Raw genomic sequence first — 27,680 nt, forward strand, 5'->3', positions numbered from 1 at the left:
AATAGCAAAAAAATCTAACTTGTTAAGACTAAGACCCAAATCAGAGGTAAGACAAGCATTACAATTTAAAGAATTAAATACATGGCGCAAATAAAATCTATATTTTTTAAACAAATCTATAACATCGGCTCTACAAGTACTTCTAGGAATACCCTCAAATAACGGATTATAACAACGTTGAATGTAAGTAACAAACCCCATACCCGATGGAAAGGAAAATGGTAAACAATCATAAGCTACTATTTTAGCTATTTCTACACGCTCTTTTTTCTTGTCATACTTAAAATTTCTACCGGTTCGTGGGTCTATCGTCATTTGAATCCCCCCATTTGAACCCGTTTGCTCTCCCCAAACATCCATATGTTTGGTTCTCATATGAGAATTTAGTGTACCCGTTCCACCATCCTTACCGATTCTTTGTTTAAAAACTAAATACTTGTCCACATATAGGTACATGTAACTGATTGGTTTTCCCTATTCTTAGTCATAAATCTTCAAACTTTAGCTGTTGGCTTACGAGTTCTAGGCGGTTTGTCTTGTGTATGTGATTGTGCAGGACATGTATCTCCTATGGGATTTTCGGGGGTTGTGTTTCATCATCATCATCTAAGTCTTCATTAAAAGTGTCGGTAAAATGTTGTTGCATTGCCTCATGACCTAAAAGTGGATTATTTCCTCCAACATCAATACCTAAATTAGGTGTTTCTTCCACAAATGTTTCCTCATTAAGCCCACGCCTAACAATACCACTACTACTACCGGCACCACGTCTTAATCTCTTTGACATTATTAAATAGAATTAATTTAAATCACAATCAAATAAATCACAACAAATTAAATTGCTAAAATTAAATTGTGTAAATTAAATTGCGAAAAATAAATTGCTAGAATTAAATTACGAAAAATAAAGATAGAGTTGGAACGAAGGTACCAAATTGCCGGATTAATTTCCAACAAATTGAAGGCGGCTAGAATTGCAAATCCACCAAAGTTACTTCGGATTGTTGCAAAATCACCAACTCCACCAACAATATTATAATTGCAAAATTAATAATTGAAACAATAATAAGACTTTGTAATATTTATTTGAGAGAAATATAATGTGACTAATTATTGCAAAATAACTATAATTGAGAGATTGTGATTTGAGAGAAAGAGAAGAGTGAATTGGTGTGAATTAAAATGAAAATGAAGAAGGGTTTATATAGGGGTGAGCGATGGGTTAAAGTGTTAAAAAAAAAATTAGGGGGTTGGGGGGGCCAAAAAATAGGTAAATGACCGTTTGGCAACGGCCATTTTTGCAAATGGACCGTTGCCAACGGTCCAATTACGACCAGGGGCCCAGTGGCCCAACGGCTCTAAAAAAAAAAAAAAAAAATTTAATTTAACCGGTTTAAACCGGTTTAACCGGTTCCGGTTTCAAAAAAATAGGAACCGGACCGGTAAAAGAATTAACGGTTAACCGGTTCTACCAGTTCCGGTTCCGGTTCCGGTTTCGATTTTTACCGGTCCGGTTCCGGTTTTAACCGGTTCGGACGGGCTTACCTGCAGGCATACAAAACTCTATTTGTAGGTAGATTTTGAAACTCTGCCTGAGGTAGAGTTTTACATTCAAAACTCTGCCTGAGACCTAACTTTAGCCCGAATAGGCCTAACTTGCTACACTCTGCCTTGCGATTTTTTTTTCCTGATCCGGAATTCGAACCCCAAACCTCATGATATTCGGCGAAGGACAAATATTAAAGACCATCAATTTAATGGCCAAAAATTAAAGACCACCCCAAAATATGGGCATTCCAGTGAATTGCCGTTCAAGCTATAAGTGAGAATGTAAGCCCAAGTATTCCATAATGACTTAGAAGAAATTTAATCTCTTTCTAGGTTGTTAAATAAGCTCATTACATTTAGAAATTGAATTAATTTATTTAATTCAAAGTCTAAATTAGTCCAAATATGGTTAAGAAAAAAATTCACTTTGTAAATATAGCCAAAATTATTGAAAGTAATTCACGAGCTGAATTATTTTTAATAGTTAAGCGCTAAAGCATAATTCGCTTTCAAAATAAATTTTCAAACCCTATTTACAAACCAGTTATATTTTGGGACAGGTATTTTAAATGATCCTGACACTAGTGATGGAGAATAATTATGTTGAACTAACATTTTCTTGTGATCTTAGAATTTTAAAGTATTTTGGAATTATTATATTCATGTCAATGATAAATTCTATTGTTATAATTATCATAAATTTTGGTAGTAATAACGCTATTTACTTTTAGCACAAAATAATTCACTGAATGTCTATGCAAGACTACAGATGCGGACGGAATAGAAATGAAGTAAACTATGATTTTTAGGACCATAAAAGGTAAAAGGAATAAGTTAAAAGACCCAAACAACAATTTACTAGGGGTCAAACAAAAATGACCAAATACATTGTCACGATTCAATTTTCCTAATTCATGAAAGAACCTAATTATTTCATAATGCGAACCATAATACGATACTCCCAATGTATTTCCAAACAGTTCAGAGATAAATACCCGCCTATTACAACACGAAAGCATCTCAAATAAATGCCCAAGACTGTTGTTACTGTTACTAATTAAGCAACTATATACATATAGACAATAGAGAATAAGAGAGAATCGAAACATGCATCTATATACATATAACGTACTTAATGCATGTAATATTAAAATAACAACAAGGTAATAGTATTAGTTTTATGACAAATTCATAAAAGGCTTATTCTACTTATAATGTTAACTTAAATTAAAATATATAAATATCTAGGTTAAGAAAAATAAATATTATGTATGATATAAAATTACATAGAAGGAGTATTGAAAATATCAAGGATAAAATAAATATTGCATAGGATAAGCGGCCGGGGCGGGGGGGGGGGGGGTGGGGGGGTAGGGGGTTGGAGAATGTCTATTTTTTATAGTCGCTGGTCTTTAAAATGGTAAATAAAAATAAAAGGAAGAGTCCAAACTCACCTTCACCGCTCTCTGTAATTTTTAACGAAAGATAAAAATTAAAGACCACCAATTTGAGGGACAAAAATTAAAGACCAGTGCCTTTGAAGGCAATATACAAAAATGACCCAGTTAAATACTGCCCATGTCTTCAAGCTACATTTTTTTTTTGTGCGGATTGCCCTTCAAAAGCACTGGTCTTTAAGTTTTGCCCTTCGCTAGAAGTCCCTTGGTTCCGGGTTTCGAACCTCGCTCAGTCAAAAATTTAAAAAAAAAAAATCGCAAGGCAGAGTTTTGCATGCCTCAGACAGAATTTTGAATGCAAACTCTACCTGCAGGCATACAAAACTCTATCTGCAGGTAGATTTTGAAACTCTGCCTGAGGTAGAGTTTTACATTCAAAACTCTGCCTGAGACCTAACTTTAGCCTGAATAGGCCTAACTTGCTACAAACTCAGCCTTGCGATTTTTTATTTTTTTTTTACTGATCCGGAATTCGAATCCCAAACCTCATGATATTCGGCGAAGGACAAATATTAAAGACCATCAATTTAATGGCCAAAAATTAAAGACCACCCCAAAATATGGGCATTCCAGTGAATTGCCTTTCAAGCTATAAGTGAGAATGTAAGCCCAAGTATTCTATAATGACTTAAAAGAAATTTAATATCTTTCTAGGTTGTTAAATAAGCTCATTACATTTAGAAATTGAATTAATTTATTTAAATCAAAGTCTAAATTAGTCCAAATATGGTTAAGAAAAAAATTCACTTTGTAAATATAGCCAAAAGTATTGAAAGTAATTCACTAGCTGAATTATCTTTAATACTTAAGCGCTAAAGCATAATTCGCTTTCAAAATAAATTTTCAAATCCTATTTACAAACAAGTTATATTTTGGGACAGGTATTTTAAATGATCCTGACACTAGTGATGGAGAATAATTATGTTGAACTAACATTTTCTTGTGATCTTAGAATTTTAAAGTATTTTGGAATTATTATATTCATGTCAATGATAAATTCTATTGTTATAATTATCATAAATTTTGGTAGTAATAACGCTATTTACTTTTAGCACAAAATAATTCACTAAATGTCTATGCAAGACTACAGATGCGGACGGAATAGAAATGAAGTAAACTAGGATTATTAGGACCATAAAAGGTAAAAGGAATAAGTTAAAAGACCCAAACAATAATTTACTAGGGGTCAAACAAAAATGACCAAATACATCGTCACGATTCAATTTTCCTAATTCATGAAAGAACCTAATTATTTCATAATGCGAACCATAATACGATACTCCCAATGTATTTCCAAACAGTTCAGAGATAAATACCCGACTATTACAACACGAAAGCATCTCAAATAAATGCCAAGACTCGTTGTTACTTGTTACTAATTAAGCAACTATATACATATAGACAATAGAGAATAAGAGAGAATCGAAACATGCATCTATATACATATAACGTACTTAATGCATGTAATATTAAAATAACAACAAGAAAATAGTATTAGTTTTATGACAAATTCATAAAAGGCTTATTCTACTTATAATGTTAACTTAAATTAAAATATATAAATATCTAGGTTAAGAAAAATAAATATTATGTATGATATAAAATTACATAGAAGGAGTATTGAAAATATCAAGGATAAAATAAATATTGCATAGGATAAGGGGCCGGGGCGGGGGGGGGGGGGGGGGGGTTGGAGAATGTCTATTTTTTATAGTTGAAACCGAGGGTTGGGGTTGGGGTTGGGGGGGGGGGGGGGTTGATTTTTAAAGTAAAGTTGAGGAGAGAAACTGATTTTCACACTTAACATTCAAGTAGACCTGAAAGTCACCCGATAGCCGCATATATGCTCATCACTCCATATATACATTAACTCATACACAAAATGTGTTTATTTGCAAAAATTCCTCTATTTCAATACATATTATTAGGCCATTAATTAGGTAATAAGCCGATAACAATGTTGTTTACTTTTAGCACAAAATAATTCACCGAATGTCTATGCAAGACAGAAATGCGAACGAAATAGAAATGAAGTAAACTAACGAAATAGAAATGAAGTAAACTATGTTATTAGGACCAAAAAAGGTAAAATGAATAAGTTAAAGACCCGAGCAACAATTTCGTAGGGGTAAAACAAAAATGGCCAAATACATTGTCACGATTCAATTTTTATAAGTCATGAAAGAACCTAACCATTTTCATATCACGCGAATCATAATATGATATTCCTAATGTATTTCCACACATTTCAGAGATAAAGTCTAAAATAAAGATATGACATAAATATAAATACCCGACTATTACAACGCAGAAGCATCTGAAATAAATGCCCAAGACTGTTGTCACTTGTTACGACTCCTAATTAAGCAACTAAGAATAAAAATAGGTACAACTTTGTCAAATATGAGACTTAACGCCTATAGATCATGCATTGCTAGCACATAAATTGACCTAAGTGATCAACAAGCTAGGGACAAATGATATGCACAGACAATCACAACACATATAAGGTAAGCAATGCACAATAGTTAGCCGCACATGTGCTCATCGCTCCATATATGCGTTACCCCCATAATATAAAATTTGTTTATTTGACAAAATTCTTCTATTTTAGGTCAATCTATTAACTTACCTCAATTAAAGTAAATTTTAATCCTCCCAGACCGCCTTTTCATAAAAGTATACACACATTATAATTTAAAATGTATTCATATGGTCGCTTTGGTTCAGTTATTTTTTAATAAAATTAAAATCAAACCAAATTCTTCAGTTTTTTAAATTAAAAATCAAAATCAATAAAAAAATGGCAATTACTTTTTTTTGATCTGGTTCAATTTTGGATTTGGTTCAATTTTTGAATTTTCGATAAACACTCTAGATATATGGATATAAAGTCAATCAATTTAGCCAAAATTACTTTTTTAAAAAAGTACTTTTGGCTAAAAACGATTTGTGTTTAGTAATTAATTTAAAAAAGACTTTTGAGTAGCTTGATTGGTGTTTGGCCAACCTTTTAAAAAGTGCTTCTAATTGTTTTTTTCTTAAAAATACTTTTCAAAAAAGTGCTTTTGAGCAAAAGCTATTTTTTTTAGCTTTTGAAAAACTGCTTCTGCTACTCCCAAAAGCACTTATTTTATCCCCAAAGCTTGGCCAAACACCTCAATTTTTTTAAATAAGCACTTACTGAAAAAATAAGTACTTTTGGGGGAAAAATAAGCTTGGCCAAACAGGCTATTAATTGCAAGGTGATTTTGCGTCACAGGGATCCAAACAACTTGAAGTACGTCCACATTACATGGATAGAGGACTAAATGAGTATTAAATTGAAGTAGGCCATTAATAAATACGTATTATTTATGGGTATGGTTTCTTCTTACGTATAGAAGCTTCATTTAAATATTAAATGGCATGTGAAGGCGAAGGCAAGAACGGTGGTGATTGGAAAGATGAAGGACGTAAGCAACCTGTGCTGGAAAAAAACACGTAAATTGATGAGCTTAAGATGTGGACACTCTCTTTTCTACTATTTCTCACCTAATCTTTAAGTCGTCACCTGCATCCCCTTCTTTCCTCTTTCCTTTTTGTTTGTTTAATTAATTAAGTAATGGTTGCTTCATGCTGCTACAAAATTCAACTAATTTATTTGGAGTTACTTGCTTTTGGATAATAATGAGTTGTGAAAAAATATATGCAAGTTGAAGTTGTATTCCAGTCGGATAAGAATTTCACAAAAAAAAAAAAAAAAAAAAAAAGGTCAACTTATGAGAGTGGAAAAAAAATCCTATTTCACTTAAAATATTCTCCAAATAAATTTGGAAATCTTTTGCAATAAGTTTTAGTTTTAAATTAAAATTTGAAATATAGTTGAAGATTATTTCAAATGTTCATCAAATTGACCCGGAGGAAGCAATTTTGTGTCCGCCTGGATTAGCTAATTAAAATAGCCGATAAGTATCAAGTGCTAAAAGGTATTTTTAGATGCTAAAATTAATAATAAATAGTTAATGCGTTTGATAAAAAGAAGCGGATAAACACTTTTTCGATTAAAATGACAAAATTGTCTTCAAAGTTATTTCAAGAATATATAAATTTAGAAGTTTTTTTTTATATCAAAAGAAGGAATTATGGAAATAAAATAAAAAATAATTGAAAAATTATGTTTGAAGATTACAAAATATATTAGGAATAAAATTATAAAATGTTTGGTTAAAGTAAAAGTGTTTATATTATCATAAATTTGAGATAATAAACTCAACTTATAATTTATACTAACTGATTTTAATGATCAAGTGCTTATAAGCTAAGTTTGCTTAGCCAAATATCCACTAAAGATTACAGAAATAACAAAAATCACTTAATATTTTTCCAGTCGGATTCAAACTTTGATTTTCAAGAGCTTCCTTCTTCTTTCTTTTGACTTTCCTCACTCTGCCTGACATTGCAAAAAGCTTTGCTATTTCCACTTACATTAATAATCCCAAAAATGGCAAACTCTCTCTTTTGTTTCACTATACCTCCATGTCAAATTCAATTTCTTGGAATATTAATTTCGGCTCTTTCTTCCCAATGATCCCTCAATTTTCTCTTTCTCTTATACTAATCATATATACATCAAATATAACCCAAAACATATGTAAACCTTACAATAATGGACAGTAGAACTGTTTTTTCAGACTCAAATGACATTAGTGGAAGCAGTAGCATGACCGAATCATTCTCACCGGATACTTCACCGGCTGACTTCACTTCCTTAAAACGTCTATCAGAAACCCTAGAATCCATCTTCGACACGTCATCACCGGACTTTGACTTTTTCGCCGACGCTAAACTCGTTGTTCCCGGTGGTAAGGAAATCCCGGTACACCGGTGCATATTATCAGCGAGGAGTTCATTTTTTAAGAACGTGTTTAGTGGGAAAGAGAGGAAAAAGGAGGTAGTATTGAAGGAGTTGATGAAAGAGTGTGTTGAAGTGAGTTATGATGGTGTTGTGAGTGTGTTGGCTTATTTGTATAGTGGGAAAGTAAGGGAGTTACCTAAAGATGTGTGTGTTTGTGTGGACAATGAGTGTTTTCATGTAGCTTGTAGACCAGCTGTGGGTTTCTTGGTTGAGGTTTTATATGCTTCTTTTACCTTTCAGATCTCTGAATTGGTCGACAAGTTTCAGGTATAAACTGTCAAAACCCCTCCAATATGCTTATTGTTACTCTCGCCTTGTTTCATTTTGTTTGTCTTACTTTCTTTCTAGTATGTTAAAAAAGAATGTCTCTTTTCTTTTTTGGCAACTCTTTAATTTCAACTTTACACATACATGTTTAAGATCACAAGATTAAAGGATATTTTGGTACATTTTACATATCCTTAATTTAAGACCACCAAATTTAGAAGTCTTCTTTAATTTCTTAAACGTCGTGCCAAGTCAAACAAATTGAAACGGGGAGCAGTAAAATTGGGATTTTGTAAGTTAGACAGTTGTATTACTAATGTCTTGATTGAATGTAGGGCGGAGTTACGATTTGAACTTTATGGGTTCTAAATTTACCCATAAATTTTAGGATAGCGACATCAGATCTTAGTACTTGGTTCTGAATTTAGTTTCTGTAGATATTTATCGAATTTCTTAATACAAATATGGGGTTTCAACTAAAGCTACTGGGTTCATCCGAACTAGCATGTCCAGAGGCGGATGTAGCATACTGACACCGGGTTCATCTAAACCCAATACTTCCGACGCAAGGCATAAATTTATATGTAAAATTTCACGAAAATTGTAACAAATAGTAGACATGAACTCTTACCTTTAAAGATTTAATGAATTCAATGCTAAAAATATTAAATGTTGAATCCATAAAGCTTAAATCCTGGATCCGCCTCTGAGTATGTCGGCTTCTAGCTCCGCCCTGATTGAATTTAATTTGTTAGTCTAATTGTGGGGGTGATTGGGAAATATTTGAAAGGCCTAACTTTCATGGAATTCGAATCATCATCACTTGACTTTTCTTTTATCTTCCAAGATCATCCTTTCCTTGATCTGCCATATAAAATTATTTATCTGTGTTTGCTTTTGCATCCTAGGATGGTAAGTTTTTTGAGAGAAATGGTGAGAATCTATTAAGTTCCTTACGGAATCTCGGGTATCTCTGTGAGTTTTACCTTGGATTGAAATGACACTTTTACATACATTTCTGCAAATTGATCAAACTAGCTCTTGGTGGCAGTTGCACCCTTAATACATTTTAGCGAGATAACAGTTCCGTAGATTCTGTTAGCAGTTCCTCAGTTCTACAACCAGGGTATAGGAGCTTATATGTCCAAATGAAGTCTCAGATAAAATACTTCGAGAGATTGTAGGTTGTTTTTGACAACTTCCCTTCATATAAATTTAGGTCCACTCCATTCTGGTTTAACTCCTTCAATTATCACAGTGTCACACTTGTGGTCTTCAACATTTGGATGTCTACGTATAACACGATCAAACCATTTCAAGTGGTATCTCTACATCTTTTCCTTTATGTGTGGTACTCGTGATCTCTGACTGAAGTTATCATTATACTTTTGTCCAATCTTGTATGCTTACACATTTATCTTACATCGGCATTTCTATGACATTATTGTTCTCACAACGTTCTATATATAACTTATTTTCCACTTTTTTGGTACTTCCTACCGCATAGCACTCAACAGTCCTTCATTTAATTGTTCTATTTAATTTATGTGTTATGTTTTCAAAATGTCAAGTCATTTTCCTAGAAAATTGAGTCTAGATATCTTAAATGATCGTTAGGCACCAGACTCACATATAATCTTATTTGAGCATTATTCCTCTTAAATGGCACTAGATTTGCATTGCATATAGTCTTTCTTCTACTTATTTTGAAACACTTACTATCGATACTTTGAAGGGGAGCCTTGGCATAACGGGTAAAGTTGCTGCCATGTGACCAGGAGGTCATGGGTTCAAGCCATGGAAACAACCTCTTGCTGAAATGCAGGGTAAGGCTGCGTACAATAGATCTTTGTGGTCTGGCCCTTCCCCGGACCCTGCGCATAGTGGGAGCTTAGTGCACCGGGCTGCCCCTTTTTACTATCGATACTTATTCTAGAATCGTTACTATCTAAATTATCTCTAAGATTCCTACTTTTGATGTACTTCCTAACTTATTTCATCAATTAAAACAATATCGTCTATAGCATGCGTCATGAAACCTCATTCTAAGGAAATTCCGGTACACCGGTGTATATTATCAGCGAGGAGTTCATTTCTTAAGAATGTGTTTAGTGGGAAAGAGAGGCAAACGGAGGTAGTATTGAAGGAATTGATGAAAGAGTGTGTTGAAGTGAGTTATGATGGTGTTGTGAATGTGTTGGCTTATTTGTATAGTGGGAAAGTAAGGGAGTTACCTAAAGATTTGTGTGTTTGTGTGGACAATGAGTGTTTTCATGTAGCTTGTAGACCAGCTGTGGGTTTCTTGGTTGAGGTTTTGTATGCTTCTTTTACCTTTCAGATCTCTGAATTGGTCTACAAGTTTCAGGTATAAACTGTCGCAATCCCTCCAATATGCTTGTTGTTCTTCTTGTTACTCCTTCTGTTTCAATTTGTTGTTACTACTTTGCTTTTTAGTCCTTTTAAAAAAGAATGACTCTTTCCTTTTTTGGCAACTCTTTAATTTCAGCTTTACACCTGGCATACTTAAGACCACAAGATTAAAGGGCATTAAGTCTTCTGTACTTTCTTAAACTCCGTGCCAAGTCAAAACCAAACAAATAAATTGAAACAGAGGGAGTACTACAATCGGAACTTTGTAAGTTAGGCAGTTGTATTACTAATGTCTTGATTAAATGCAGCAGCGGAATTAGGATGTGGACTTTATGGGTTCTAAATTTTAAGGTAGCGAGATCAGATGTTATTAACTTGGTTCTGAATTTAGTTTCTGTAGATATTTATTGAATTTATTAATACAAATATGGGTTTTCGACTAGAGCTACTGGGTTCATCCGAACCAGCATGTCCAGAGGCGGATGTAGCATACTGACACCTGGTTCATCTAAACCCAATACTTCTGACGCAGAGCATAAATTTATAATGTATAATTTCGTGAAAATATTAACAAATAGTAGATATGAACTCATACCTTTGAAGATTTAATGGGTTCAGTGCTTATAACCTAAAATGTTGAATCCATAAAACTTAAATCCTGGATCCGCCTATGAGAATGTCGGCTTCTACCTGTGCCCAGATTGAATGTAATTTGTTAGTCAATTTGTGTGTGTGTGTGAAAAGAGGGGGGGTGATAGGGAAATATATGAAAGGCCTAACTTGGCTGGAATTTGAATCATCATCATTTTGACTTTTCTTTTTTCTCCAAAATGTTCCTTTCCTTGATCTGCCACATAACTTTGATTTAAATGTGTTTGCTTTTGCATCCTAGGATAGTAATTTTTCTGAGTGAAATGGTGAGAATCTATTAAGTTCCTTCCTTAATCTTGAGTATCGCTGAGAATTTTGCCTTGGATTGAAATGACACTTTTACGTACATATCTGCAAATTGATCAAACTAGCTCTTGCTGGCAGTTGCACCCTTAATACATTTTATCGAGATAATAGTTCCTTGTATTCTGTTAGCAGTTTCTCAGTTCTACAGAGCTTATATGTCTAAACTCTAAATGAAGTCCTAGATAAAATACTTTGCGAATTGTAGGTCGTTTTCAACAACTTCCCTTCATATAATTTCAGGTCCACTCCATTCTGGTTTAACTCCTTCAATTATCATAGTGTCACACTTATGGACTTGAACATTTGGATGTCTACGTAGGACGTGATCAAACCATTTCAGTGATATCTCTACATCTTTTCCTTTATGTGTGGTACTTGCGATCTCTGCCAGAAGTTATCATTATAGTTTTGTCCAATCTTGTATGATTACACATTTATCTTACATCTGCATTTCTATGACATTCATGTTGCCAGTGTGTAGAGCCTTAGAGGCCCAACTCTTACTTCTTTATAACATATTGGTCTGACAACGTTCTATCACCTTTTTGGTATCTTCCTGCCGCATAGCACTTGACAGTCCTTCATTTAATTGTTCTATTCAATTTTTGTGTTATTATTTCAAAATATCAAGTCATTTTCATAGAAAATTGAGTCTGGATATCTTAAATGATCGTTAGGCACCACACTCACATATAATCTTATTTGAGCATCATTCCTATTAAAATGCACTAGATCTGCGTTGGATATACCCTTTCTTCTACTTGTTCTAAAACATTTACTATCCACGCTAGTGCTCTATCACATTTGTAATATCCCCAAGTTTATATTCACTCTTTCTCAAAGCTTAATTGTATTACTCAGTATTTTAGTACCACTATAGCTTGCATAATTTTGAATGTTTATTTTGTTGTTATAAATCCAACCTAGGTGCTCTTTTTATTTTTATTTTTTTGAGATGGTAACAAACTTTCCCAATGCCTAACAAAACAATTAAGAAATCTGCATGGGATTCTGTACCTATAACATCAGCGGCTTGGTAAGCAAGCTATCTTTAGCATTGTTGAAATCCTTATCAATAATAGGGCAGAATAGTTGGGAAGCAGGCCCCAATATTACCAAGTTTGATCTTAGCCAGCATTTTATCTATTTCGATACAACAACAGGGTCTAATTTGTTGACCTCTCACCTTGAGCCGATCTTATTCAGTGGATTCTGACATTTTTCTCTAGGCCCTCTTTTAGAAAGGAAAAAAAAGGTACAGAAAGAGGGCACACAAGTTCAATGAATCTAAGCACATACTGTAAATATTCATGGAGCTGATAGACCCTCGGCTCGAAAGAAAAGAAAAGGATTCAGAGCATGGTATCAAGAAAAATATGACACAACATCAACCTCTTGCATGTTGAATCTTTAGCATATGTGTTTAAATTCATCTAACTTGTCTAAGGACTATACTATGGAATACGGTATAGGATGTGTTGAGATATTATGTATTTAATTTTCGAATATATATTTACTCTTTTAACATGCATGACAACCTACCTTGTCGTTCATAGCCTATGAGTCCTATACAAGGAGCTCCTCTCGTTGTTAATTAATCAAGTTAGTAAGAAGTTTTCTCTTCTCCCGTGATAGTTTGTTTCTATGATGGGTGTATAAAGATTTGTAAAGTTATCTTACTGATTTGTATTGAACAGTTTATCAAAATAGCATCATGATATCCCTTTGATCTCACTTGTTGGGAGCCTGTTTAATACACTGAATTTCGTTCAAGTTATTGACTCTCGTATTTCTCACTCTTGCTAGTTTATAAATTTCTTCTGCCTGTTCTGCACCCTTAGATTTGGTAAGATTAGTCTAAGATTTTACCTCGGATTATGTCTATCCCCTCTAAATTAGTCTTTTAGCTTGCTTATAATTTTTAAAGGCTTCTCCTCCTCCTGTAGTTGCTAACTTCTTGTACCACTCTCTTTTTACTTCCCTTGCCTTTTGCGCCTTCTCATTCTACCAGCACAAGTTTGGTCGTCGAGTTCCTAGGTTTTTTGAGACACCTGGAACTTCACTTGCTACTTTCATTATGCCACTTGGCATTTCCTTCTACTGGATATCTGCATTAGCTTGTAGTTCTCCCTTAATCAATATTTTGTCCTTAAATGCTACTTCATTCGTTCTGTTTGATATGGCGTTACATTACACACAAAGTTTAAGAAACAAAGGCTCAATTTATGTGAACCTATTTCCTTATTAGTCTGTGCTAAAAAGAATGACCCCTTTCGATATTTGGAAACAATTTACCTTTATGCAAAAAATTTATAGCCACACAAAATATATGTGACTCATGTAACACCACAAGTTTAAAAGTCTTCTCTCCTTAAACTTCATGCCCAGTCAAATGGGTTCACATAAATTGAAATGGAGAGAATATAAGTTATTTGAAAAGTCAATTTTTTTTTTTGTGAAATTCCTTATTTATCACGATTTAGCATGTACACATTACTAACTGTACCAGTGACTAATATATCTTTCCTAATGTTACATTGCATGTTCCTTCCCTTTGCAGAGACACCTATTGGATATTCTTGACAAAGCTGCAGCAGACGATGTAATGATGGTTTTATCTGTTGCAAACATTTGCGGTAAAGCATGTGAGAGATTGCTTTCAAGCTGTGTTGATATTATTGTCAAGTCTAATGTTGATATCATAACCCTTGATAAGGCCTTGCCTCATGACATCGTAAAACAAATTACTGATTCACGCACTGAACTTGGTCTACAAGGGCCTGAAAGCAATGATTTTCCTGACAAACATGTTAAGAGGATACATAGGGCATTGGAATCTGATGATGTCGAATTACTAAGGATGTTGCTAAAAGAGGGGCATACTACTCTTGATGATGCATATGCTCTTCACTATGCTGTAGCATATTGCGATGCAAAGACTACAGCAGAACTTTTAGATCTTGCACTTGCTGATGTTAATCATCGAAATCGTCGAGGATACACGGTACTTCATGTTGCTGCAATGAGGAAAGAGCCTAAAATTATAGTGTCCCTTTTAACCAAAGGAGCTAGACCTTCTGATCTGACATCAGATGGCAGAAAAGCACTTCAAATTGCCAAGAGGCTTACTAGGCTTGTGGATTTTACTAAGCCTACGGAGGAAGGAAAATCCGCTCCTAAGGATCGGTTATGTATTGAGATTCTGGAGCAAGCAGAAAGAAGAGATCCACTACTAGGAGAAGCTTCATTATCTCTTGCTATGGCAGGCGATGATTTGCGTATGAAGCTATTATACCTTGAAAATAGAGGTAGGACGTCATGTTTCTGCTAGCTTCTTCTCTTATATTTATACTCTTATTTCTTAAGATCCAGCCCTTTGTCTATGATCTTCCACTTCGTTTGCTCCCACTCCTCTTCTGACAGCCTATTTCTAGAATTTCATATTTAATTACCAGTCTTATTTGCTATGTAAGCTTTAAGTGATATTTTGGTCTGTTTACAACAACAACAACAACAACATACCCAGTGTATCCCACTAGTGGGGTCTGGAGAGGGTAGTGTGTATGTAGACCTTACCCCTACCTTGGTAGGTAGAGAGGCTGTCTAATGGAGAACAAATGGTGGATGAGTTATACTATTATGTAATGACACATGGAGGATGACATATACTGTACTGTCATAATAAATGAAGGATGAGATATGCTACAGCGTAATATTTCTCAATTACGCTATAGAATTCCTCATATAGCATGCAGAGAATGGGTGGGAAGAAACTAGCAGATATGCTTTTCTTAATCAAGAGGTAGCTTAAGTACATTTTATGTTGCATGCAATCCATGATTGAGAGGTCAGTGCCTATGAATTGGTAATTCCTAGTGCACCAAGTGGTTTCCATGGTATTTTGTTCCCCTGGGGACATCTCAGTTTGATAATCTTCACCCTCTCTTCTGTCTCACTTTAGCTCTAGACATTTATCCTTGTCACCGATAGTCAGTGACCTTATGTCCCTCTTTTCTTTTTTGTTTTTTCTATTCTTAATTGATAATGAGTGACTTTATGTCTCTCTTTTTCTCCTTGTATGTTATAGATATCCCAGTTTGCTATAAATTCATTAGTAATCTCATGATGAAGAACTGCTTGCTTTCTATGTTGCATTACTCGCACTCCCATCTTTTACCCTTCTTAAGCCCATACTGATGATTATCCCGATAAATTGGGATGAATATCTTCAATTTTCTTCCCTATATGAAGTTATTCTTAAGAACATTCTGTTTCTGTTTATTGTCCATCCTTTGAGAGTAGCATTTGTTACTGTATCATGCTTTTTCCATCCTTAGGACCTGTATGATTCATATAGTAAAACAATAATCAAGAGGGACTTTAGAGATAAGTAGACTTTACAACATGAATGTCTTTCATAAATTTTTACTTCTTTTCCTGCTTGGTTTATTTTTTATTTTATTTATTTATTTTGGGAAGGTAACATATTGTCTATATTTATGTAACAGCACCTGAGGTGGTGCTGAAACCATATTTACAATTTTTTCTGCTTGGGTTGTGTTCAAGCGTAAAATTGATTTATCCTTAACAACAACAACAACATACCCAGTTTAGTCCCACAATGGGAGGGTGGTATGTACGCAGCCTTACCCCTACTTGTGAGGGTAGATTTATCTTATTAAACAAAAACGGAAGATACATTTATCAAGAAATATTTAAGGGTATCATATGGATTTCTTCTCATAGTTTTAGATTGTGGCACATGGTACAACAACATACCCAGTGTATTCCCACAGAGTGGGTCACTTTACCCCTACCTTGGGAGGTAGAGAGGCTATTTGCGGTAGACCCTTGGCACAAGGACAAGCAACTCAAAAAAGTATATTGTGGCACATGGTATCCTTGACATTTTATGATATATACAAAACATGCTCAAGGTCAAGGCCTGAAGTACAAGGTTATTTTTTCCTTCTAAACTAAAATAAATTGCTAAAATAACAAAAACACCCCCGATTTCACTTTCTCTTCCTTATCCTTACTTTCTTTTTTCTCCTTCCTTCTGTGAGAGAAATATTGATAAAGGAAAATGACTGGTGGCATAATAATTTATTTGTCCAATATGAGACAACATTTCACTTTAGGAATTATTACTTCGAACATTCTAACTTTGACATACTAGAGCTTCTACAATATCTTCGGGCAGACTAATTAACTCCCACATACTAGAGGGTGGCCTTATGATGCTCATCCAGCCAAAGTTTCTTTCTTCTCATATCTTTACTGTTCTAGTCCTTCTGAAGAGCCTCTTTAGCAGTTTAATCCTAATTTTTGAGGATCATTTGAGTGCAGCGCGTGTATTTTGAGTGACCCGTTTGGTAGTATTGCAGTAATTTCTTTTGGTTGTTAAGATGGCATAGTGGTTCTTTTCGGTCGCATGCCTGTTTTTGGTGGTTGGTCTAACGGTACTGTGCCTTTTCTGGTTATTATTCTGCTGGGGTGCCTCTTTCAGGTGACTATTTTGATAACACTGCCTCTTTCAGGTCATTCTCCAGCAAATTCAGCCAAATCTCTTAATTCACTTTTTATCTCTTTCAGACTCTCTCTAGTTTTTCATTTCTCTAAATGTCTTGTGGCTTCTCTCATTTGTTTGATATTTTTTTATGGAGCTCTGATACCATGTGTGAAATATGAGAGAAAAGATAATGTATTGATGATATAATAAATACAACACATATTTATAGGTGCCAGGTAGATTAAACATGATATTTGTCCAATGCAGAATGATATCTAATTTAAGAACTTTAACATTCTAAAATCAATACTTTACACTCTTCAATACTGTCAGTTTCTGTATTTTTTCCATTGTTATCCTCTTCTTGCTCTTTCCTTACAATGAAACACAAAGAGTGGCAAATAAATGAAATTTACATTCTCTTTTGTTTCTCCTTTCAGAATTATCATCATCATTCTCTAATGTCTGTTATCCATATTTTTAAATGAAGGTGGTTTGCAGGGAATAAAGGTTTAGAACTAACCCGACTTTCATATTAAATGTGTGAGTCACAATGTTTTTAGTTTGGAAGAAAACTTAACAGTTTCACTCAGACCATATAGTGGATATTTTTAAAGTTTGCAGAAGGGGAGTTTGCAGGAGGGGTGTTTATGTTTGGTACACTTAAAATTTGGCAGCTAATTTTTATTTAATCTTTATATGTTTGAAAAGAAAATGTGCTTTCATTTCCAAAGGAGGTCACGAAAGTTTGTCCTATACTCCTATTAATGATGGATAGTCAATAACATTTGATTATGGTTATGAACTATTATATTAGTGAAAAAGTAAAGAAAACCATTATACTGAAGATTGACGAGTTGATTGTCTTTCAGTTGGTCTGGCTAAACTCCTTTTCCCCATGGAAGCAAAAGTTGCAATGGACATTGCTCAAGTTGATGGCTCGTCTGAGTTCCCACTGGCTAGCATTGGCAAGAACATGGCTAATGCACAGAGGACTACAGTGGATCTGAACGAGGCTCCTTTTAAGATAAAAGAGGAGCACTTGAATCGGCTTAAGGCGCTCTCTAGAACTGGTAAAAATGTTTGCAGCGACATTTATCATCAAAGTTTCTCGTTCTTTATGTTTCGCGTTTTTTCAGTTCTTGATCTATGTACTGTTAGCGTACAAATTTTTTGAGCCCGGTGGTGGTCCCTGGTTTTCTGATTGTTGGGGTTTGTTTGTTGAAGGGGGAAGGGGGGGGGGGGTGGAGGTATCAGAAAGCCATATTCTCCCCGTATATGGGATATAAAAAGGACTTCAGCAATTTCAGGGTCAAAATGTTCTCTTTTGGACATAGTTCCTGAAAAATATGAGGGTTCTTGATTGTGGAGTAAAACAAAGACAAACTTATTCTTCCCCCATCTCCTTCACCAAGCTTTTTCCTACTTTCAGCATTTGGGACCAAGTCCAGCCTTTTTTGGTCCAATTGTTCAAACAAATAAAAGACGTTACTACATTTAGCATTTGAATTTCTGAAGCTTGTGCTTTAGGTTTTGTGTGTTGAGCATGAGCATTGAAAATAAACCATTCTGTACTTGTGTTTGTACGAGCAGTGGAACTTGGAAAGCGCTTCTTTCCACGTTGTTCAGAAGTTCTAAATAAGATCATGGATGCTGATGACTTGTCGGAGATAGCTTACATGGGAAATGATACGCCAGAAGAGCGACAACTGAAGAAGCAAAGGTACTTGGAACTTCAGGAAATTCTGACTAAAGCATTCACCGAGGATAAAGAAGAATTTGCTAAGACTAACAACCTCTCCTCATCTTGTTCTTCTACATCTAAGGGAGTAGATAAGCCCAATAAGCCCCCTTTTAGGAAATAGTTTTTGTATTACTTAGGAGATAATAGAAAGAAGAGAATTTTCTTGTAACATAGTACTCTTAATCTTTCCTTTCATCATTTGATGTGTCAACATACATACAACACCTGTACCATAAACTTGTATTGCTCTACTTGCGACTCTGAATAAGAGAATTTTATTTGATTGGGTTCTAGTGTTATTACAAGTTGAGAAGCTTCTTTGAATAGTTTTCCCTTACTAGGTGTTTGGCCATCAATTTTGAAACCATGATTTCAAATCAGGATTTGGCCATCAATTTTAAGTCGTGGTTTGAACCCAAATCATCCAAAAAAGCATGGTTTGGGTTTGAAACCATGGTTTCAACTTTTTTAAATACAAAATTTAACCTATAAGTTAATATTTTGTAAAAAAAATTCATAAGTTGGTAAATATTTTTAATAATTATCCCCGTCAATCTCATTAACTTCCACTAACGTTTATTTGTGTCTACCAATCTTTAATTTATGTGGGAAGATTATATTAAATAGTAGTTACATTACTATTCATGTTAAATTTTCGATTTTATTGAAGTAAAATTTGATTAATTGATGTTGCATTTTTTAGAAAAGTCTTCTAGTAGTGTATTAATTTTGTTACAAACTATGATTTGCTCATTTGGGAAGATTGTATAAAAATTGAGAATATTTTGATAGTTTTCACAATTTGTGGGGGTTTTATGTCTATAAGAGAAAATATAACTTAAAATATTCAAATTGTATGTCCAAACATGGTTTGAAACCAGGTTTCAAACCATGTCCAAATGGAGCCTTAATCTCATGGAGACAGAATTTCACTTTAATTTGGTGGCATAATGAACTCTAATGTAAAGAGCAGATATATTGCTAGAATTGTGTACAATTTGATTCGGATAATACTGTCATCGTAAATAAAAAGGAAAAAAAAGAAAAAGATGACACATACTAAAGTATTCCTTTTGGCTTTTAATGAGAGTGCTTCGAGTACTCCAATTGAGAAGTTTTTCTGTTGGGTTTAAAAAAATCTTTTTTTTGCGCGGATTGCCCTTCATTTGGGGTGGTCTTTAAATTTTTGCCGTTCAAATTGGTAATCTTTAATTTATATCCCCATCTAACACTCCGAGATTGTGGGTTCAAATCCTAATTCAGATAAAAAAAAAAAATCGCTAGGCAGAATTTCGCAAGGCAGACTTTGCAAAATTCTACCTCAAGGCCTCGAGCACTTTTGCAATGCACTAGCAACCTCACGAGCGGTGCACCCCCATGCAAATTACCCTGTGAGGCTCAAATTCATTTTTTTGCGCGGATTGCCCTTCTTTTGGGGTGGTCTTTAAATTTTGCCCTTCATATTTGTAGTCTTTAAATTTTACCCTTCATATTTGTGGTCTTTAAGTTTTGCCCTTCGCTTGGAAAGGTGGGCGAATATCTGAGGTTCTGGGCTTGAACCCCCGCTCAGGCATAAAATAAAAAAGTAATTTCGCAAGGCAGGGCTGGAAGCACTTCGCTTGGAAAGGTGGGCGAATACCTGAGGTTCTGGGTTTGAACCCCCGCTCAGGCATAAAATAAAAAAGTAATTTCGCAAGGCAGGGCTGGAGGGTGTGTATGCCGGATCCAGCATACAATCCTTAAGGAAAAACTAAGATTATGCCGGAGGGGGCATAACTAATTCGCAAGGCAGCGCTGGAGGGTGTGTATGCCGGATCCGGCATACAATCCTTAAGGAAAAACTAAGATTATGCCGGAGGGGGCATAACTAAAAGTCTACCCCATAAGGCAAACTTTTCCTTAAGGCATAGTTTAGTTATGCCTTATCGGGCAGACTTTAAGTTAAGGCATAACCAAAAGTATGCCCCATAAGGCGGAATTTTTTCTTAAAGCATAACTAAAAGTTTGCCTTATGGGGCAAAGTGTATGCCTTGAGAAAAGTTAGTCCGCCTTATAGGAGATACTTTTAAGCATGTCTTTATAAAGTACACTTTTGTTAAAGATAACTAAAAATATGCCCCATAAGACGGAACTTTTCCTTAAGGCATAACTAAAAGTTTGCCTTGAAAAGTAAAAAAAATAAAATATATGCCTCAAGGCAAAGTCTGCCCCCACCGGCATAATCTTAGTTTTTCCTTAAGGACTGTATGCCGGATCCGGCATACAGGCCCCCCAGCCCTGCCTTGCGAAATTATTTTTTTATTTTATGCCTGAGCGGGGGTTCGAACCCAAAACCTCACCTTTCCAAGCGAAGGGCAAACTTAAAACTAAAACACAAAATGCAAAATTTAAAGACCAAATATGAGGGTAAAATTTAAAGACCACCCCAAAAGAAGGGCAATTAAATTCCCGCTCAAATTTCGCGTACGGGCAAAAATTGCCATGTGGCCAGAAATTCTACCTGAAGAGTAAAATTTAAAGATCATTATTTTGAGGGGTAAAAATTAAAGACCACCCCAGCGAAGGGTAATCCTGCAAATTGCCCTCAAAAAATTATTTCGAAAGAATTATTCTTGGCAATCATTTGAAAAGAACTCGTAAGACTAATTTAATTGCAGTTAAAATTTGCCTTTACACTTTCTGGAAAGACGACAGGATCTTGGAAGACATAAAGTCGATTGATAATTAGATGTGGTCGCTATGTTTGGCTAATCAATACCCCCACTAAACACAAATGGGACCCGCTACTAGAAGATACGATAAGTAGCAATTGTTAATATTATTATTATGAGTTATGATTAATAATTGTTGATTTTGTGGCTCTAATTTGCACACGTCATGTATGGTTTCTGCTGAAGTTTCCAGTAAATAGGTAGTAGCTGCATGTAAAGTCATACAATTACATCAGTCTGGAATAGGCAAAAAAGATAGGATTGCAGATTGTCCACAATGTCAAAAGTTGGGGAACAGGCACCCATCTTGTCTGCTCTCTGACTTGGATCATTATTCTCCAGTTACTTCTCATTCAATTCTGATTTGAACTGAATGTACACCTCCTGTGATGCAGTGATAACTATACCTCAATTTTTATTTAGAGGTTTCGGATTTAAAATTATGAGAATGAAATCCCTTTGTTAGGAGGCATTTAACCTCAAAGTAGGGACCTCCAACACAAATTTGAATTAGTTGGGCCTCAAAATCGATACCAAACATGAAAAAATTAAAGAATTGAATGTCAACATTATCATAAAAAAACATATTACTCCCTCCGTTCACTTTTATTTATCCACTTTTGAGTATGTACACCCTTTAAGAAATAATAAATAAAATACATAATTTACCAATATATTCATATTAATTGGTATATATTTTTATTGGATTTGAAAAATGATTTGAAGTGAGTATTTAATACTATAGGTAAAACAGAAAAAAAAATTATCTTGTCTTGATAAGCTAAAAGTGACAAGTAAAAGTGAAAATCTATTCTAATACTGGACAAGTAAAAATGAACAGAGGGAGTACATGTATTTATTTTACAAAAAAGGCAAATATACCCCTATACTATTTGAAAAGGACCATATACTTTGGATTCAAATATACTCTTACCGTTATACTTTGGACACGAATATACCCCTCCACCATTAAAGTTGTCCACCTTGGACATCTTATCCTACGTGGCAATGATATTTGATGAGGTGGACGCCACGTGGCATTGCCACCTCATCACCCCTAACCCATTTTATTTCTCTCATTTTCCAGCCTAAAATTTCCACGCCTCCACCACCATTTCCACCATTACCGCCATATAGTTAGAGCTCTAGAATTTTTTTTATCCATTTTGGCTTATAGAAAAGAAAACTATAACAAGATGGTGATACTGATGCCTTGATGTTTGTTGCAAACCTATACTACAACAAATTGGAATAAACACAGAGCTAACAATTGTTAAACCTTCTTGATCTCACAGAACCTTTAACAGATTTCCAGAATGATAAACTTACCACCTCTATCAGAACTTTGATAAATAATCAAGGCAACTTAGTGAAAATTGCATTGTTGTAATAAAAGATGACCATAATCAACATATATGTCCTAGAGTGGCTTGTACTTCTCAATACCAATATTCAGCCAGGGTTTTGAGTTGCCATTAAAGTGCAGCACAGCTCCCTTTTCTATCAATTTGGAATCGACATTCCTGTAACCAAAACCTAAGACATGCCATGAAGGATTCAAAGCCTCTGTCAGTCCATAGAAGGTCAGAGGGATGGAAATTTTAGTTGTGAAAGATGGGAGGAATAAAATGGATTAAGGGTGACGAGGTAAAGAATGCCACGTGACATCCACTTGATCAAATATCATTGCCACGTAGGATAGGATGTCCAAGGTGGACAACTTTAACGGTGGAGGTGTATATTTGTGCCCAAAGTATAACGATAAGGATATATTTGGACCCAAAATATAATAAGGGGTATATTTAGCCCTTTTCCAATAATACAAGGGTATATTTGGTCCTTTTCCGTTTATTTTAACCTCTTAATATACATGTGACTTATCTCTCAAGTATTCCAAAGTCAGGATCCCGAGTTAAAAAATTCTCTGCAATTTAGAGTACTTGTCCTTGGTTGAAGTTATAATCTTTTACGCTTCCCCATCAAACTGTTATCTTCCCCTGATTAAGACGCAGAAGAAAAACTAGAAAACAAAATGTAACATAGTATAACACAAAGGATGTCCAATGTTTCACATGTTATTACTGTACGTGTAAAAAGTCTTGAGTTTGCTACTTCATTTTGTCAAATCTTATATAACTTTATCACTATATCATCGATTAAATAGCTTTTCTTTGCTAACGAATTGGTCAAATATATCTGATTATTATAAATATTACTCCCCTCCGTCCAATTTATTTGATGTAGCTTGACTGTATATGAAGTTTAAGAAATAGAGGAAAATTTTGAAATCTTACACGTCAAAAATATTTGTGTGATTATAGATCATCTCGTTAAGAATAAAAGATAAAGTTTAAAGTTAAATTGTTGTCAAATAAAAAATGTATCATTTTTTTTTAGACTGACTAAAAAAAAAGTGTCATATAAATTGAGACAGAGAGAGTAAACTTATTGATTTACAGTCTTGATGTAATTTCTAAATAGGCATAATCTCATTTTGAGAGAATGTGAAAAACATATATTCAGCACCCAACCCCGAAAATTACATATTATAATCTTCGTATTTCGAACTTCAACCCATTAATCGAACTTCACGAGAGTACTGCTTTCCCTGTAAAACTGTGGATTTCCCAATTTTGATATTCATATTAAGGCACGGCGATGTCCTGTTATAAATGTTCTTTTAATTATAATAAAACTATTCCCAGACTAGTAAAAATAACACAAAAGATGAATATATGAAGCTTTGCAAGATCATTTTGTGAAAAATCATTTCATTTTCTCGAACGTTTTTCAAGAGGACAAATATGAAACTCTCAACCCTCACATAATCACCATACAACAATTTTGTATAACAAATACTCAGTGACTTGTGATCCTTGTATGATTATCTTATTCTATTCAAATTCCAACGGGTAACTGCAAATCATTTTCTGAAACATTTTTTCAAGAAAACAAATATGTAACTCTCAACCCTCACATCGTCACCCTTCAGACAGTTACAAATACTGGAGACTAACTATATACATCCGGATTAAGCAACCATTTGAAACATCAAAGCTGAGTAACTGTATTAACACTAAAGCATAAGAAAAGAGCAGTAATATAAGAACCTATGGGTTCTACATTCTCCTGTGCACCTACCAAACTACAACCTAGCTAAGAACAACAAAGACGAACTCATGTAATATAGTATGTTCCTTCTGTAGAAGAACTTTATACATTGTTAGTATCTAACTGATCATAAAGACCACCACAATAAACACAGATAACCGAAAACACCATCCCCGTTTCTTGATTTCGGCTCTTGAACAAAGCTGCTTCAATTCCCTTATCTGCATGATGAAAACGTATAAGTAATGAATTTATAGTTCAGAGCTAAGCTATACCAATGATCTTTATGGTGTTGGACCAGGACTACTGACTTTGCTCGACGAACTCCCTAGCACATACACTTCCACTCTGGCGGCTTCGCGATCAAATCCTCAAGTTCAAGAACAATCTCACTTTGATATTTATCTGTTTCTCCTCCATTATTCTCATATATCATATCATCTTCCATCAGCTTTTCCCACAATATATAGTTCTCAGATACCATAGCTGGGCTACCATTCCCCTTAGTTTTTTGTTCCTCAAGTCCTGGACTGTTTGAATCTTCGGATGAAAACAGAGTGTGCATTTCAGACTTAATTGTTGTGAATTCCTCTTGAAGACTATTTTCATCACCATCCTCTATGGTTCCACAAGCCAACCTCCTCTTTTTCGCGACGCTACCGCCATTCTCTAAAGTCCTTCTCTGTTTAATCTTCTCCATAAGGTGTTGAACAAAGAGAGGATTCTTGAATGCTTTTGCCATAAAGATAACCATATATTTTTGCCTAGTCTCAGTATTCATTAACCTCTCTTTCACAGTAGCTAAATAGTTGTCTGTGTTCTCTTGTTGTTGTTTTAGTCTTGTGATTTCCATCTGCAATGTGTTTTGATCCTTTTTCAGCTTTTCTAATTCTGTCTCAGTTTCATTATCCTTGCAAGAAGTTAGCCAAGATTTTGCTGTCGATACACCTTGCTGAGGATACTGCTTTCTCCTCTTGATATTTATCAGCAAATGTTTCTTCCCTTTCTGAAACCCCTCATTTGCAAATTCCCATCTGTCTGAATCAATTTTCCTGAAACGCTACAATACAACCCCACAAAACAAAATAAACTTTAATTACACAATGAAACATAATCAAAGAGAAAATTAACCAAAAACAGCCGCACCCCAATCACTACTTCACTAAAAAATTGAGGCAATGGTCAAAAATACCCTTTCTTTTTTTTTTTTTTGCAAGTTTCACATCTCAACTATCAACCGCACCGCAATCACTACTTCACTAAAAAAAATTGAGAAAAATGGTAAAAAAAAACACCTAAATTATCATTTTTTTCGCGAGTTTCGCACCTCAAATGTATATTGAAATATATGGAGTTAGAGTTGAAGAAGGAATTGTGTATGGTTATACTTGCAAATAATATTTGGAACAATATACATTGTTGACTGTACTTAAATACATGTTTTTACACCTTTTGAGGTGAAAAATGCGTTGGAAAACATGTTAATGAGCTGTTTTTCAAATTTGAAATACAACTTCGAGTTGGGTTTGAAATTTTTATGGCTAAACACTAATTTCCAAATAAAGTGAAAAATTATTCTGGAAAAAAAGACAAATACTAATTTTTATGGCCAAACGGGTTCTAAGTTTTATTAGACAATAAACCATAATCAAAGAAGAATTAACCAAAAACAGCCGCACGCCCATCACTATTCACTAAAGAAATTTGAACATTCCTTAAGGCATAATTTACTTCCAAAATTAGAAAAAGCAAATAATTTCCAAGATTGTAATAGAAAATAAAGTAGTACAAGTTGTATAGAAAAAAGCAGAATATTGGGGAACTTACATAGGTATTAAGCTGGCGGATGAAGCTAGAAAAGTTATTATGCTTAAAGTGTTTAGGTAGGAGATGAATAGAGAACTGATGAGGATCCCAAACAACAAAACTAGCTTCAGTATTACTCCATGAGATTATAGAGTCAGTATTAGGATCATCCACCATTTCAAATGTCTTCTTCAAGAATGGTGGTGGACCCACATCACGTAACCCCTCTAATGGTTTTGGCACTGAAATAATGTCATCTTCATCAACAAATAACACTGGTTCTTCTTTAATACATACTAGTCCATTATTATTGCCACCATCATTCACCATGGTGTTTTGGTCTCCCATTGTCTCTTGTTCCATCACTAAACTACTACTTTTTTTTGAGAATAAGGGGATTCGTAAATAAATTGGGTCAGAGTAGTATAAATGTATAGTTGTTAGGGCGGTGAGGGTGTGTACTGTGTGGACAAATTCGGCAAATAAGAAAAAGAGATGTGTAACGAACCGTTTCAGAGTATCCTGCCATTTGTATCTCTCGGTTATATTTTCCACGTCATTCAGTCCCTGAATGTTCAAGAAATGTTATTTTGACCCACACCTTTTCTATATAGTTGATCCTTACTCATTTTTCCGTGGCATAACTAATCTACTCAAGGAAGCGTTTGGTTTAGACTAAATTATACCGGGATTATAGTTATGTGATTATAATTTTTGAACTTATTTGTCTTATCTAAAAGGTGCGATAAAATAATTATAAATTTGATGGGATAAGAATAAGATGAGATATCCAAGATTAAGTTTGGAATAAAATTTATACTACAAATTAGTTAACGGTATAAATTTATCCTAAACAACCCCTAAGGGTGTGCATACTTGGTAAATGTCGAATTATCATTGAAAATTTTGGTATTTTGATTTCGATATTCTAATATTTCATACGGTATTTTAAAGAAAATTAATATTGAGTAAGGTATTTAATATTTATAAAAAGTAATACTGAAATATTGAATAATATACCACAATAATTACTTACATTTACAAGTTATATATCTTATATTGTCATATCGATATTACTAACTTAATTAATCTAAATATATACTAATAAATTTTTTAAGATAAAAAATAGAGATAAAGTCTGCGTTCATCAAATCCTTCATAGACCCCCAATTATGGGACTACACTAGAATATGATTGTATATACACTAATAGAGCACCTCAAATCAACAAACCAAAACTTTGTAATTTTTACTACTAATTAAACTAAAATTTACGTTTTATATAGTCATACAAAATATAA

General features: G+C 34.3%; 2 protein-coding genes across 3 annotated transcripts; one reads left to right on the forward strand and one right to left on the reverse strand.

The window, feature by feature from the left end:
- The first annotated feature begins 7,384 nt into the window (after positions 1-7,384).
- LOC132037645 (BTB/POZ domain and ankyrin repeat-containing protein NPR1) lies at positions 7,385-19,039 on the forward strand. 2 transcript variants are annotated; one of them, XM_059428181.1, is made up of 4 exons: positions 7,385-8,169; positions 14,057-14,804; positions 17,881-18,081; positions 18,602-19,039. In XM_059428181.1, exons 1-4 carry the CDS (start codon positions 7,654-7,656, stop codon positions 18,871-18,873), a joined length of 1,737 nt encoding a protein of 578 aa, XP_059284164.1. In that variant the 5' UTR covers positions 7,385-7,653; the 3' UTR covers positions 18,874-19,039. The 2 variants fall into 2 exon arrangements, with proteins under 2 accessions (XP_059284164.1, XP_059284166.1); XM_059428183.1 differs by lacking the exon at positions 7,385-8,169 and adding an exon at positions 9,825-10,534.
- Positions 19,040-24,488: 5,449 nt separating this feature from the next.
- On the reverse strand, positions 24,489-26,766 carry LOC132037646 (heat stress transcription factor A-7a-like). Its single transcript, XM_059428184.1, has 3 exons — positions 26,402-26,766; positions 24,886-25,634; positions 24,489-24,795 (listed from the first exon to the last, which is right to left on the reverse strand). The coding sequence occupies exons 1-2, from the start codon at positions 26,741-26,743 to the stop codon at positions 24,903-24,905; spliced, it is 1,074 nt and encodes a 357-aa protein (XP_059284167.1). The 5' UTR covers positions 26,744-26,766; the 3' UTR covers positions 24,489-24,795; positions 24,886-24,902.
- Positions 26,767-27,680: the final 914 nt, after the last annotated feature.

The sequence above is a fragment of the Lycium ferocissimum genome, chromosome 11 (assembly GCF_029784015.1).
Source record: "Lycium ferocissimum isolate CSIRO_LF1 chromosome 11, AGI_CSIRO_Lferr_CH_V1, whole genome shotgun sequence".
Classification (NCBI taxonomy): Eukaryota; Viridiplantae; Streptophyta; class Magnoliopsida; order Solanales; family Solanaceae; genus Lycium; species Lycium ferocissimum.